The sequence below is a fragment of the Magnolia sinica genome, chromosome 18 (genome assembly GCF_029962835.1).
Source record: "Magnolia sinica isolate HGM2019 chromosome 18, MsV1, whole genome shotgun sequence".
In the NCBI taxonomy this organism is placed as follows: domain Eukaryota; kingdom Viridiplantae; phylum Streptophyta; class Magnoliopsida; order Magnoliales; family Magnoliaceae; genus Magnolia; species Magnolia sinica.
Genome location: NC_080590.1, coordinates 5,208,092 through 5,224,326, shown reverse-complemented (window position 1 = coordinate 5,224,326; position 16,235 = coordinate 5,208,092). Strand labels below are relative to the sequence as shown.

Sequence of the window (16,235 nt, the reverse complement as noted above, 5' to 3'; positions counted from 1 at the left end):
CTAACCTGTGATCGGGTTGGGTTGTCAAGGTCCTCAGGTTGGAAAATGCCAACTTGATTGGTCAGGTTGGGTCAGGAATAATCACATGTATTTGGGTCCGGTTGGATTGAGCATAGAGAACTATAGGGTTGGGCACTTCAGGTTGGAATTCAGGTCGAGTTGGGGGTTGGGCATGAGTTAACCCTCAACCTGATCCAATCCACTCGAATTGTGCCCCTGGTAGCCCCTGTTCCTTTAACCCAAAGCTCTGTAGGGCCCACTGCAATGCAATGTTGAGTGACACTCACTCCATTCATCAGTGTTTTTAGTTCATGTTGGAATATTGGAATGTCTGCCCGTTCATCAGATTTTCCAGCTCATGTTAGTATGTCACCTTAAAAATGGAGAACTAAAACTCAAGTGAGCTACACCACGCAGCAGCGGAGAGAACCTGGGACAGTGGAGATGGAAACACCCACCTTTGAAACCTTCCTAGCCTACCGCGATGTTTGTTTGCCATCCAGCCCTTTAATAGGTGATTCCCATTAGGACGATGGGAGAATACAAATATTATCCTGATCCAAAGCTTCTCTTGGGTTCCACGAATGTTTAAATCTCAGCGTTCAATACCCATTGTGTTTTTTTTTTTTTTTTGGTGTGGCCCACTTGAGTTTTAGATTTGTCTAATTTTTTTTCTCCATAAAACCTAATATGAGCTGGCAAAACTGATGGATGGATTGGATTTCACGAGGATATCACAGTGCGTCCAAAGAGCTTTGGTTACAGGAATTCCCTGCAGCCAGGGTTAAGGGAAACGGAAGCGGATTGCGTAGCGAGCAACTCACTACGCTTAGCGTACTGAGTAAACTATGTGCGGTCCACCATGATTTATGTATTTTATCCGCTCGGTCATTCATTTTACCAGAAAATTTAGGACTTGATCCCAAAATGAAGTATATACAAATGGACCACACTGGGAAAAAGTTAAATTGAACGTCTACGGTTGAAAAATTCTTGAGGGCCACAGAAGTTTTGCAAGCTTATATTTTTGTTTTCCCTTCATATGATATTATGAACTGGATGACAAATAAACATCACTGTGAGGCCTATAAAGGTTTCAACGGTGAAAATCATTATCCCCACTGTTTCCAGTGGTATGATCCACTTGATCTTTGGATATGCTTAAATTTTGGGCTCAACCCCTTAAATTCTATGGAAAAACGGATGGACGGCGTGGATAGACTACATACATTCAAGGTGGGCCCAACTGAGTTTACTCAGTACGATAAGAGCCTACTGTGTAACTCAGTACGCTATCCGATTTCTATGGAAACTCGCGTTCGGTGCTTTCCTCTTTTGCAACGAGAAAAAAACTTCGATGCTCGGCAGAGGGGACGCGGATTTCCTGCGAAAAGGCTTTCGCAGGAAGTTCCTGCGCAAGGATGCTGGTTGGGCCCCACCAGGATGTCTGTGAGAAATCTACCCTGTCCATCCGTTTTTCAAAATCATTTAGGACGTTCGACAAAAATTTAAGTGTATAGAACACTCAATGTGTCACGCGAGAGGAAACAGTGGGAATTCAGTGAGCACCGTTGAAGCATTCTTATAGTCATGAAAGTTTTGCATAATGCTATCTTTTTGGTGTTTTCACATCATTCCACTTGGAATGACCTTATAAACGGTTTGGATAGCATATAAACATCAAGGTGGAGCTCAGGAAGGTATCAACGGTAGGAATTTCTTTCCCTAATTTTAACTCTCGTATGACCCACTTGAGTTTTGTATCCTCCTTATTTTTGGTTGAACCCCCTAAATTGATCTCTCAAAACGGATGGACGGAATAGATTTCTCATATATATATTTAAGTGGGCCCCACCCAGCATCCTTGCGCAGGAACTTATTGCGTAAGGCTTTCGTAGGAAATCGCCGCGTGAGAAATTTCCGACTGTACGACCCATTTAATCATGGCCACCTCATTTTACCTTCCAAGAATAAGCCCCGGCTGTAAGGACGCCTTCCCAGAGGTCGAAAATACCCCTGCTTTTTCCTTCAAGCGGATCGGCCGGTGCTCGAAGACGAGCGCTAACGCTCCTCGAACTCCGAATTGTGCGAACGGTTCAAAATAGATAAACGTTACATGGCCCCACGGTTATGTATTTATTATATCCACAATGTTCATCCATATTTCGAGATCATTTCAGAGCATTATCCAAAAGAGGAAATTTATATCCAAAGATCAACTGGACTACACCACAAAGAGCAGCAGAAAATTAATTTTCACCGTTGAAACTTTTGTAGGGCCCAACATAACATTTATTTTCCATCCAATCTATTCATAAGGTCACAAAGACCTGGATGATGAGGAAAAACAACTTTCATAATGATCCAAAACTTATTGACCCCTAAAAGGGTTTCAATGGTAGACGTCCAATTCTACACTGCCTTTTACAGTGTGGTCCACTTGATAGCTAGATCTATCTTATTTTTCGTCCCAAGACTTAATACGAGTTCACAAAATAGATGCACGGTTTGGATATAACACATACCTCATAATGGGACCCACAAAAAGCGGTAGGTATTACAACAGGAAAGAGGGAAAAAGAGAAGTACACAGCGAGTTGGGGTCAATAGCTACGGCTTATAACCGTAGCTATAACCGTAGCGACTCTGCACTATCTTCTTCTTTTTTATTTTATTTTATTTTATTTATTTATTTACATGGAGAACTTTATTCTACCTACATTTTTCTCTAATACATATTTATATAACTATGTATATATAAGCACATAAAAAAATTTTCTTGCTTTTTTTCATTTCTTTCTTTATTCATTTATCAAGAATATCTTTTAAACCAAAATTAGTTACTTGACGTACCATATATAATTTTGGGTCATTTCCCTACAGTTCATGGTCATTTTCATGCAATTCATGGTCAATCCCGGCGATTCCGTTTTGATTCACGGTCATTTCCATGCATTTCACGGTCAATTCCCATCACTTCACGGTCATTTCCACGCATTTCATGGTCAATTCGCTTCACTTCACAGTCATTTCCATGCATTTCATAGTCATTCCCGGCGATTCCGTGTTGATTCATGGTCATTTCCACACATTTCACGGTCAATTCCCTTCACTTCACGGTCGTTTTCACCCATTTTACGGTCAATTCGCTTCACTTCACGGTCATTTCCATGCATTTCAGGGTCATTCCCGGCAATTCCGTGTTGATTCATGGTCATTTCCCTTCACTTCACGGTCATTTCCACGCATTTCACAGTCAATTCGCTTCACTTCACTGGCATTTCCATGCATTTCATGGTCAATCCCAGCGATTCCGTGTTGATTCACGATCATTTCCAAGCATTTCACGGTCAATTCGCTTCACTTCACGGTCATTTCCACGCATTTCACGGTCAATTCGCTTCACTTCACGAGCATTTCCATGCATTTTACAGTCATTCCCGGTGATTTCGTGTTGATTCACGGTCATTTCCACACATTTCACGGTCATTTCCCTTCACTTCATGGTCATTTCCACGCATTTCACGGTCAATTCACTTCACTTCACGATCATTTTCATGCATTTTACGGTCATTCCCGGCGATTTTGTATTGATTCACGGTCATTTCCACACATTTCACGGTCAATTCCCTTCACTTCATAGTCATTTCCACGCATTTCACAGCCAACTCGCTTCACTTCATGGTCATTTCCATGCATTTTACGGTCGTTCCTGGCGATTCCGTGTTGATTCACGATCATTTCCACACATTTCACGGTCAATTCCCTTCACTTCATGGTCATTTCCACGCATTTCATGGTCAATTCGCTTCATTTCACGGTCATTTCCATCCATTTCACGGTCATTCTCGGTGATTTCATGTTGATTCACGGTCAATTTCACGCATTTCACGGTCATTTCCCTTCACTTCATGGTCATTTCCACACATTTCACGGTTAATTCGCTTCACTTCACGGTCATTTCCAAGCATTTCACGATCATTCCCGGCGATTCTATGTTGATTCGTGGTCATTTCCAAGCACTTCACGGTCATTTCCACACATTTCACAGTCAATTCGCTTCACTTCACGGTCATTTCTATGCATTTCATGGTCAATCCCGACGATTTCGTTTTGATTCACGGTCATTTCCACGCATTTCACGGTCAATTCCCTTCACTTTATGGTCAATTCGCTTCACTTCACGGTCATTTCTATGCATTTCATGGTCATTCCTGCGCGATTCCGTGTTGATTCACGGTCATTTCCACGCATTTCACGGTCATTTCCCTTCACTTTACGGTCATTTCCACGCATTTCACGGTCAATTCGCTTCATTTCACGGTCATTTCCATGCATTTCACGGTTATTCCTGGCAATTCCGTGTTGATTCACGATCATTTCCATGCATTTCACAGTCAATTCCCTTCACTTCATGGTCATGTCCACGCATTTCACGGTCAGTTCGCTTCACTTCACGATCATTTCCATGCATTTCACGATCATTCCCGGCTATTCCATGTTGATTCACGGTCATTTCCACGCATTTCACAGTCAATTCCCTTCACTTCACGGTCATTTCCACGTATTTCACGGTCAATTCACGGTCATTTCCACGCATTTCACAGTCAATTCCCTTCACTTCACGGTCATTTCCACGTATTTCACGGTCAATTCGTTTCACTTCACGGTCATTTCCATGCATTTCATGGTCATTCCTGGCGATTCTGTGTTGATTCACGGTCATTTCCACGCATTTCATGGTCAATTCCCTTCACTTCACTGTCATTTCCATGCATTTCACGGCCAATTCGCTTCATTTTATAGTCATTTCCATGCATTTCACCGTCATTCCTGGCGATTCCGTGTTGATTCACGTTCATGTCCACACATTTCATGGTCAATGCCCTTCACTTCACGGTCACTTCCACTCATTTCACAATCAATTCGCTTCACTTCACGGTCATTTACGGTCATTTCTATGCATTTCACGGTCAAATCCCTTCACTTCACAATCATCTCCATGCATTTCACGGTCAAGTCACTTCACTTCTTGGTCAATTCGGTGATTCCATTTTGATTCACGGTCATTTCCATGCATTTCACGGTCAATTCGCTTCACTCACGGTCATTTCCACGCAGTTCATGGTTAATTCGCTTCACTTCATGAACATTTCCATGCATTTCATAGTCATTCCCGGCGATTCCGTGTTGATTCATGGTCATTTCCATGCATTTCCCGGTCAATTCCCTTCACTTCACGATCATTTCCATGCATTTCACGGCAATTCGCTTCGCTTCACTTCACGGTCATTTCCATGCATTTCATGGTCATTCCCGACAATTTCGTGTTGATTCACGGTCATTTCCACGCATTTCACGGTCATTTCCCTTCACTTCACGCTCATTTCCACGCATTTCATGGTCAATTCGCATCATTTCACGGTCATTTCCATGCATTTCACGGTCATTCCCGGTGATTCCATGTTGATTCACGATCATTTCCATGCATTCCACGGTCAATTCCCTTCACTTCATGGTCATTTCCACGCATTTCACGGTCATTTCGCTTCACTTCACGGTCATTTCCTTGCATTTCACGGTCATTCCCGGCGATTCCGTGTTGATTCGCGGTCATTTCTAAGCATTTCACGATCATTTCCCTTCACTTCATGGTCATTTCCACACATTTCACGGTCAATTCGCTTTACTTCACAGTCATTTCCATGCATTTCACGGTCAATCCCGGCGATTTCGTTTTGATTTACGGTCATTTCCACGCATTTCACGGCCATTTTCCTTCACTTCATGGTCATTTCCGTGCATTTCACGGTCAATTCACTTCACTTCACGCCCATTTCCCTGCATTTCACGGTCATTCCCGACGATTCCGTGTTGATTCACGGTCATTTCCATGCATTTCTCGGTCAATTCCCTTCACTTCACGATCAATTCCATGCATTTCACGGTCAATTCCTTTCACTTCACGGTCAATTTGCTTCTCTTCACGGTCATTTCCATCCATTTCATGGTCATTCCTGGCAATTCCGTGTTGATTCACGGTCATTTCGACGCATTTCACGGTCAATTCCCTTCACTTCACGGTCATTTCCACGCATTTCACGGTCAATTCGCTTCATTTCACTGTCATTTCCATGCATTTCACGGTCATTCCTAGTGATTTCGTGTTGATTCACGGTCATTTCCACACATTTCATGGTCAATTCCCTTCACTTCATGGTCATTTCCACGTGTTTCACGGTCAATTCGCTTCACTTCACGGTCATTTTCATGCATTTCACGATCATTCCCAGCGATCCCGTGTTGATTCACGGTCATTTCCACGCATTTCATGGTCAATTCCCTTCACTTCACGGTCATTTCCACGCATTTCACGGTCAATTCCCTTCACTTCACGGTCATTTCCACGCATTTCACGGTCAATTCGCTTCACTTCACAGTCATTTCCATGCATTTCACGGTCATTCTCGGCGATTCCATGTTGATTCACGGTCATTTCCACGCATTTCACGGTCAATTCCCTTCACTTCACGGTCATTTCCATGCATTTCACGGTCAATTCGCTTCATTTCACGGTCATTTCCATACATTTCACGGTCATTCCTGGCGATTCCGTGTTGATTCATAGTCATTTTCACGCACTTCACAGTCAATTCCCTTCACTTCACGGTCATTTCCACGAATTTCACGGTCAATTCGCTTCACTTCACGGTCATTTCCATGCATTTCACCATCATTCCTGGCGATTCCGTGTTGATTCGTGGTCATTTCCACGCATTTCACGATCAATTCCCTTCACTTCACCGTGAAATGCATGGAAATGACCGTGAAGTGAAGGGAATTGACCGTGAATTGCGTGGAAATGACCGTGAATCAACGCGAAATTGCCGGGAATGACCATGAAATGCATGAAAATGACCGTGAAGCGAAGCGAATTGACCATGAAATGCATGGAAATGACCGTGAAGTGAAGGGAATTGACAGTGAAATGCGTGAAAATGACCGTGAATCAACACGATATCGCTGGAAATGACCGTGAAATGCATGGAAATGACCTTGAAGTGAAGCGAATTGACCGTAAAATGCGTGGAAATGACTGTGAAGTGAAGGGAATTGACCGTGAAATGTGTGGAAATGACCGTGAATCAATGCAAAATCGCCGAGAATGACCGTGGCATGGAAATGACCGTGAAGTGAAGCGAATTGATCGTGAAGTGAAGGGAATTGACCGTGAAATGCATGGAATTGATTGTGAAGTGAAGCAAATTGACCATGAAATGAATGGAATTGATTGTGAAGTGAAGTGAATTGACCGTGAAAGTGAAGAGAATTGACCGTGAAATGCACGAAATTGACCATGAAATGAAATGAATGAAATTGACCGCAAAGTGAATGAAATGAATTTTCGACCATCGACCTGATATAATCTTGGAAAATAAGTAGGTTGGTTAGCTAAAGTAGCATCTCCTGCCCCAAAATCCTATATGGTACGTCAAGTAACTCATTCTGGTTTAAGAGATATGTTTATTATAAATGAATAAAGAAGGAAATGAATAAAAAGAGAGAATTTTTTTTTTTATATGCTTATATATACATATTTATATAAATATGTTTTAGAGAAAAATGTTGGAGAGAAAAAGTTCTTCTTATAAAAAGGAAAAAAGAAAAAAAGTACAAATGTGGAATTGTAAGTTGGGGTCGACCGGGTCAGTGGGACAGTGACCCGCCAGTTGACCCCAACTCGCTGTCCACCTTTTTGGATTTAGTGGGTTTTGGGTATGGCTATAGCCACGGCTATGGCTACGGTTATAATCGGTAGCCAAAGGTAGCCAATGCTCCCACATACCAAAATGCTGAAAAAGCAGGAGCATTTTCGACCTGAGAAATGGGGCCGAACAGCTGGGGCTTATTCTTGGGAGCTCAAAATAAGTGGGCTCCTTTTCGGGAAATTTCACAATCCGCATCGCTCAACGGCACGCAGCTACGTGGTGTGAGGACTGAGGGGCCACCGTGATGTCCATCCATTTTTATTAGGACGTGAGCTCAAGATTGAAGCATCTCCAAAGCTAAAGTGGACCACACCAAGAAGAAACAGTGGAGATTGATCACCTGCCATTAGAAACGTTTCGGATAAGCCGATATTTTTGTTTTTCTTCCGACAAATAAATATCATCGTGGGTTCTAGGAAGGTTTCAACAGTCGATGTCATTATTCCCTTGGTGTAGTTCACTTGAGCTTTGGTTATGCTTTAATTTTGAGCTAATGCCCTAAAATGAGCTAGCTAAAGCGGATGGACGGACAGTGTGGTTAAAGCATATACATTATGTTGGGCCCCCACATAATCGTTGCAAAACGTAGCTTCCACACGGTTACGGGAGGCACTGACAAAGCGTGCACGTATTAATTTTGCTTTTGTAACCTGCTGAGAGGTGGATATTTAATAAATGTAAGTTCAAGAGAAAATCAGCCGACGGTCTAGTTTCAGGAAAAATAATGCTTATTAATCATAGAAACGGATCACTAAATCAATTTTAATTTTGGAAGATGATCAATCTAATATACTTCCTAGCATTTAAATGGTTTGAATGAGCTAGTTCGTGCCACGTGTTCAATCATAGAATGCCCTGTTATCAACAGTCACCCCGATAGAGTATCAAGTAACTCCGCTTCCCGAGTTCCAACCGCTCCTCAGGGCCCTCTCCCGCCCTTTGCAAACTGCTTGTTCTCTGCACGTGCTGCTGTCACTCGTTCCGAGTAAGAGTACGCCTAGGCAGCTATTGGGGTCACCCTCTTTATGTTGGGGAAATTGCTCAACGTGCATGAAATCCACCCCGTCCATCACGTACACCGCCCCTTGTTTTGCCCTGCTGAAAAAATAAAAATAAAAAATCACGCGTATTCAACACTGAGGTGGTCCAACGCATAAAATCATTTCTTATTTTGATGATCCATTTGGTATGTCCCACTTGAATTTTGGAACTGTACGGTTTTTGGGCAAGCCTTTCATTCTGATGAGGTCCATAAGGTGAATAGATTGGATGTATATAAACACCACGGTAGTCCCTGTCCAAATCTAACGGTGGGCATCCCATTGGCCTTCTTAATTTTGGATCATCATGATTTTTGAATTCTAGTGTGAAAATGAGGCATCCTATCTGAAAGACGGGGTGGATCTCACCAAAGTTACACCCAAGTGGCCGCTCAATTACCGAAAGTAACCCTAGGTTCCTAAATTTCCGAGGGTCCTAAATGTAGTAAAAATCCTAAATTTCCGAGGATCCTAAATGCGGTAAGAATGGGTTGAAGAATAGTATGATCGCAAGGGTTATGATTTTAGTACATGAATGGGTCCCACAAATTAGAAGGTTTTTAAGAAAGTAGGATACTGGTAAATTTCAAAGCGCCTGCGTGTCAACCATAAACAGAATACGCAACCACGTCTCAATTGTAAGTATAAATATAGAGGGAAACGGTGAAAGGCGCGGTAGAGGGGTTTTTCCTACTTCCCTCCACCTCTCCTTCAAAAGCCCGAGAAAGCCATCTTCTTTCTCAGAAGATTTTGATAAACTCCTTTCTCTTTTTCCCGAAACAGAAATCCTAACAGCTTATAACCCTCACTATCAATGGTCTTCATAGAAGCCCTAGACAATCCATCTTCTCCTTTCTTCACAGAAATCAAACCCTTTCTCGTGGTAAATCCATCTCTCTTAGCTTTTTGAAATCCTTTTAACGGTTTTTTTTTTTAATATATATATTTTGGAATTTATGAGCAGGCAGCAGGTCTCGCGAACATAGGCAACACGTGCTTTCTCAACGCGGTTCTCCAGTGCTTTACGCATACAGTCCAGCTCGTGCAGAGCCTCCGGTCTTTTGATCACGAGTTCCCGTGTCAGGGTAAGATCCCAATTCTTCTTTTAAAATCGTTGATTTAGGTTTTAGGGTTAGGGTTTCCATCATCGTGGAGTAATTTGGTACTTGATGGTAGTTTTTGCAGAGTAATAGTAGGATCCCACCCGCCAGAGTGCGTATGGCTTGTTTAAGGTTGGGAATGAGATTATGAAGACATGTGGCCTTCTCTTTATGGAATGTGGAGACTTTCTGCATTTTCTCTTAAGCATATCTCTGTGATACATCCGATCAGCTTGGGAGATTTCCCTCTTTATTGGATGGGACCATTGGAACAAAGGTTTGGATCACCAAACCATGCATACACGAGTATGCCTGGCAATGGTTGGGACCGCGCCTAAACTTTGAATTGGTCACGTTGGGCCTTCAGGCCAGCCTTGTTCCAACTTTTCATTTTTGCCGGCCCCAGGCCTGGCCCATTGCCAGCCTTATCCACAAGTGCAAAATTCTGCCCATCCACTAACATCCCTAGTGCCAATAGTTTTGGACACTTTTACCCATGCAATTGGTCTTCACAACATTGGTTAAGAGGGTCAATTCGTCATAAAAATGTAGTTGCTTGGCAAGGAACCATTGAAATTTATGGCACAAAGGATGGCATAATTGCACTTGCTTCCTTTCACTTCTTTAATATGTGTAGCCCACATCGACCTCTCTTCTCTTTGTGAAGCCCACCCACAACATCTAATTAGGAAGATTGCATGACAAATGCACCGTAGGGTACTTCTCCTCCTCTCTTCATACGTATGTTGTGTCGACTCAGGTTAGGACATTGGCTCGAAAATTAGGTGGATCGGGGACTTGAGTGTGCCACATCACTGGAAACAGTAAAGATAAGTCGCCCACCCCCTCCCCACCAATGCATGTCCACAACTCACCATAGGAGCCAAGCATGTGCTGATTTTGTACTGTTTATTTATAAAGTTTGCAGTTAAATATCAAGAGATACAATTTACTATTTGTGAGAGATGTGGGAGGATGTGATGGATAATGTGAGGCTAATTTAAATTTGTGATTGAGGATTTTGAGGATTATTTTGTAAATTTGATTTTTCTACCATTGAGCTTTTATCATCTTAGGTAGATTGGATTGATCTGAAATTAATCTCGTAATTCGGGAGATTCTCATTAAAGATTCATTTAGGATATATAAAAAGGGGTGGAGTAGGAGGTAAGCATTCCAAAATTTTCCAGTCTGAGTTTTTCCTTCAGTATTTTAAGATGTTTGATATCAATAGAGTATTTCTCCCTCAAATATTCTTGTGGGTGTACTCATCTATTTATTTGCAATTTGAGTTTTGAGGTCCCATTGACTCAGTAATCGGCCCTCCGTGTGTAGCATGCACCTCAGTGTAGACCTCACCTTTCTCTCCGTCTCTCTTCTTACTTCCATTTCTCTCTCTTTCTATCCCCTCCTCACACAACGTGCTTTGAACACGCCATACCCTTGGAACCTATAATTCCGTTGGTATGCACAGTATCCTGAGGTTCTTAGCTTGTACAAGTGTACCTGTGGCTCAAAATTTGACTCTTGATCAGACACTTAACTTTCTATTTTTAGGGCAACAATAGATGGGCTTGGATTGTCCGATTGTGTAGATTTTTTATGATCATCAACCATGGGGCTGACTAGATCAACTGTCTGGATCACAAAACCACAGTCACCCTCACTAGTTAAAAATTAAGGGCTAGAGGGCATGGCAGATATCCTTGGGTCAAAATCATATAATTCCTTTTTGTTGCTTGAGTTGAGATTCTAACTGTTTATGTGGGGATTGGGGTATATTGCAGGTAATGATGGAGGTTTCTGTGTTCTGTGTGCTTTGCGAGAGCACATTGATCTCTCTTTGGCTTCATCAGGACAAACCATCATTCCCTGGAAACTGGTTGAGAATTTGAACTGTATCCTCCCCATCAAATTTATTTCTTTTTTTTTTTCCCCTTCATTTGAGCTTTTGTTTGGTTTGCATTTTATAATCTAATGGCCGAGTTCAAGAATCTTGCTATTCTTCTTCTTCTTCTTCTTCTTCTTCTCTCTCTCTCTCTCTCTCTCTCTCTCTCTCTCTCTCGCCTCTGATTTAGGTAAGGTACACCTGTACTAATAATTTATCTAAACTCAATCTTGTGATTTTAGAACTTGTCGCAAGTTGAATTTCAATCTTATTCTAAAGCTTCAATTAAACTATATCTGATTATTTTAAAACTGATTTGAAGCCAATTTTGCAGCTGTAATCCAAGAAGCATTCTTATAGCTTGATTTAAACAATCTCTTATGTTTAAGAACATGAAGTGAATTTTGCAGTTTTTCATTTTACTAGAGTATGTGCTAGTTTACGCTCTTTAAATAGTTTGGATTGTATTGATGCTTTAGAGGAAATATGAATTGCTCGATAAAAATAAATTATTTTAGTTTGGCCAATAAACACAAAGTTAGCCATCTTTATGTGGTCCGTTCTCCTTATCTGGTAGGATGCTTCCCCCAAAACATCTCAAAGTGGAAAATCTTACCCATACAATGGTGGAAATTTTCTCATTGAATGTGGACTGCTTGCTAAACAATCTACCTGGAGGGTATGAATTGAATAAAGATTATCAAATGTAGGAAAATTTTGGGTCCATGGTCCATCCACTATGGAAGGTGCCAGAGGAAACTTCTGGATCACTGAAAGGTGGGCCCTGTCTGTATTCTCTGGCAAGAATTAAACAAGCCATTTTGTTTGGTTTGGTATCATGCAATACCTTGACCATTTTGGTCGTTAGGACTTTAAAGAAATGAGTTGATTCTTGACCTAGTGGTTTCCAGATCTATCATCTTCTTTACAGAGATACCGGCAGGAAGATGCTCATGAATTCTTCCAGTGCATGCTGGACAGGCTCCACAGTTGCTGCGTGGACTTGAAACCACAAGATGAGTCCTCATCTTTGCAGGATGACAGCTTCATAAACCAGATTTTTGGAGGCCGTCTCCGAAGCCAGGTATAAGCTGTAATAGATAATCCTTCTTTATCCTTATATATATATATATATATATATATATATATATATATATATATATATATATATATATATATATATATATATATATATATATATATATATATATAATTCCTATACAAATCAGATACGACCATTATTCAAGGTGTGAGATTGCAAACTAACTATTTATTTTTTCTTTCTAATTTTCTTTTGAATATCAGCTTCGATGTTGCAATTGTGGCCATTGTTCAGACAACTTTGAGCCTCTAATCGATCTGAGCTTGGAGATCGAAGATACCGACTCTGTCTTGACTGCTCTAGAATCATTCACACAGGTAGAAAAAATTGAAGATACAGAGACGATCTTCACCTGTGAAAGCTGTAGAGAGGAAGTATCATTAGAGAAACAGCTTAAGCTGGACAAGGTCCCCGAAGTTGTGACACTACACCTCAAACGATTTAAAAGCAACGGTTACTACATTCAGAAGATTTGGGAGTTTGTGGGTTACCCTTTGGAATTGGATTTGCAACCTTTCGTTAGCAGCTCAAATGACGATGACAATGTGAGTTGAAACTTCCGCCTCAACCATTGAATTAACAACTGTCTGTCTGGTTTTCATTTGACTGATTTATTTATTTTTGACTTCTTTCGTAATTTTTTGGATATTAGGGGAAGTCAAAATACGAACTATATGCTGTGCTGGTGCATAGTGGGATTTCATCTTATTCTGGGCATTACTTTTGCTTCATTTGTTCCTCCCCACACTCATGGTACCAGTTGGATGACTCTGAGGTAACACTTTTGAATCAAAATTCCATATTGAGTAATTTGGTTTTTCTCTCTTCCAAAATTGTCATTCAGGGTAGGAATTTAGAGCCAATGAACTCTGCACCAACGGAAAAAAAATTGTGCTGACTATAGCATCCTATTGAATGCAACCAGCAGATGGTAGTGAAAGATCCAATCTATGACGACTGTTTGCTATCAAGAAAATCAAATGTGGTAATGAAGTCGAGGATTTAAAAAAAAAGCTTATATTAAGGCACGTTTAGAATAATCTAGGGAAATGGTGCAGGCGGAATGGCCGAAAGTTGGTTTGGGGTTAATCCAAGACGTTAGCTTAATGTTTTGACTCTTGGCTTTTCTGTGTTGAAGGTGACCAGGGTTAGTGAAGAGGATGTGCTTCATCAGGAGGCCTACATTCTCTTCTACAAAAGGCAAGGATCCCCCTGGTTTTCGAGCTTGATGGAGGCACAACAGATGCTCAACGATTCAGACAGTTTATCTACTTCCCCAGATTCGGGGATAGGTGATTTGGTGGCTCTCGCAGGAATGGTTGATTGCAGTGCATCTCATCGTGAGTTCGATGAGGTCACGGATGCCCCTTCTACACAGCCCTCCAGTTCTTCAAGCGCTCGCATACTCCCTGAAGAGAATTCTGGTAGGATCCCATCACATAGTATGATCAGTGATTTACTATCATCTTTATCTTAGATGCCTTGATATCGTCTTAATAATGACATGAACATTGACAAGATGCCCCCTAAGTTGATTCTTAGGGCCAGCCAAACAAAATAACATACTCCTAAGACAAACCTGCAGTTTGAAGGACAAGGGATTCTACCTCAGTATCATTTGTAGAGTGAGGAATGCTATTTGCTGCCGAGCATCTGCATGCTCAAAACTCAAGCAGTTGGTGCATGGCACGTGTATGGGATCTGGGGAGTTCAATGGGCAGGGTACTTGTATGCATGTCTTGAGCCTATAAGGCTGCCCACTTATTAGGTGGGCCACATGCACCTTAAATATTGTATTTTGGTTATTTCTTTTAAAAAAAAAAGGCCAATGATTTGCTCATTCATGCCTGGCCCACCTAATGAGTGGACGAACCAGATTTTTGGTTAAAACAATATTCTCGTGAAGCTGCCCAATGAGCAGTATGGCCTTGAACATGTTGACCATATTGCACCTGTAGGGAGCTTGTGTTTGTTACTTGCAGATGTGTGGCTGCAGATAGCCTGCTCCTTGGTAGTGGATATCTATGGGGTGCATTTGCTACAAATTTACTAAATTGTAGTTACTCGTGTCCATTGCATGCTTTTGGCGTACCTGTATGTTAATCTTAGACAGTACAAATAGAGTGTCCACTGTGGACAGATCACACACCGAAAATCACTTATCAGATGATCTCAACTGTCCAATGCCAGTTATGGAATAAGCAGTTAGAGAGGAAATGGGCGGCGATCCAAAGTGAGCATGTGAAAATGGATGGTTAAGAACATTCGATGGTGTGATTTTCAGGCTAAGCTTTATACAAACTTGGAAGGCATGGATTGGTTCCTTGCCTGTGGCATGTATTGTGGATGAGCTGCCAAAATTCAGATCTGGAGGGGAACACATGATAGTGTAACCTAACCTTTTGCTGAACTAGACCATGTTATTTACCATCCAGGGTGTGCCTTGGTTGTGATGAGTTGAAACTAGTATGGGTTCTAGAATTCCATTAGCATCCTTTTTTAAAAATTTTAAAATTTTTTATTTTTTAAATTTCTCGTTTCTTTCCATTCCTTTATTTCCTTTTTTAAATTTTTTTTAAATTTGTTGCCTTGAGAACTTGGTGTATCATGTGATGCAATTGCCAGATGTAAATGATCAAATCCCATGTGACCAATTGAGATCGGTGGGCAAAGAAAGCTTAAAGAAATCCAGTGACGAGGATGGAATCGACCAATTGGAAATGGCAGGCGAAGAAGGCTTAAAGAAATCCAGCCACGACAATGGAATGGTAAGCAAGGCAGTTCTTAGACTGCTGAGGGGAAGCATGCCTGATTCACGTATCTCCCAGATAATGGGCTGCATGGCACCCTCATTGGAGTGCATTGATGGAAGTTTAAAGAGGCAGAAAATGTCTGATGCCTAGTAGAGCATTTGGAGATGGAGAGGCCACATTTTTATTTCTCTCTCACATGGATGAGATGGTTGCAATTTTTTTTTTTCCCATTCAATGTAAATTAGATCGGTGTCCCAAATTAATTATTTTCCTTTGTGCAAAAATTAGATTGGCATTGGCAAAGAAAAATTGAATTTCAATAATATCCTTTTGGAAGGGCAATTATTGTGCGTTGTCTTCATAAATAGAACTTTTATTTCCTTTTTTTCCTCGGCTTGAATCACATTGCAACAGTTCATATGCTGCACTTTCCTTGTCGTCATTTCTAGGTGGCTTGTGTTGAGAGGAGTGCACAGGTCAAATTCCTAGAGAGGGTTGGCATGCTACCACTGCGCCCAGCTCTCTCCATATTCTGGGCCACAGGCAGGACTGGCTTTTAGTCCCAATCAGTCTCACCAGCTAT

At 41.4% G+C, this 16,235-nt stretch overlaps 1 protein-coding gene across 3 annotated transcripts; it reads left to right on the top strand.

Annotated features, from left to right (window-relative positions):
• Positions 1-9,461: 9,461 nt before the first annotated feature.
• Positions 9,462-15,994, top strand: LOC131233174 (ubiquitin carboxyl-terminal hydrolase 21-like). 3 transcript variants are annotated; one of them, XM_058229789.1, is made up of 8 exons: positions 9,462-9,692; positions 9,774-9,894; positions 11,697-11,807; positions 12,709-12,881; positions 13,103-13,444; positions 13,558-13,674; positions 14,038-14,323; positions 15,525-15,994. In XM_058229789.1, exons 1-8 carry the CDS (start codon positions 9,624-9,626, stop codon positions 15,800-15,802), a joined length of 1,497 nt encoding a protein of 498 aa, XP_058085772.1. In that variant the 5' UTR covers positions 9,462-9,623; the 3' UTR covers positions 15,803-15,994. The 3 variants fall into 3 exon arrangements, with proteins under 3 accessions (XP_058085772.1, XP_058085771.1, XP_058085773.1); XM_058229788.1 differs by having other exon boundaries at positions 13,552-13,674; XM_058229790.1 differs by lacking the exon at positions 13,558-13,674.
• The last annotated feature ends 241 nt before the right edge of the window (positions 15,995-16,235 follow it).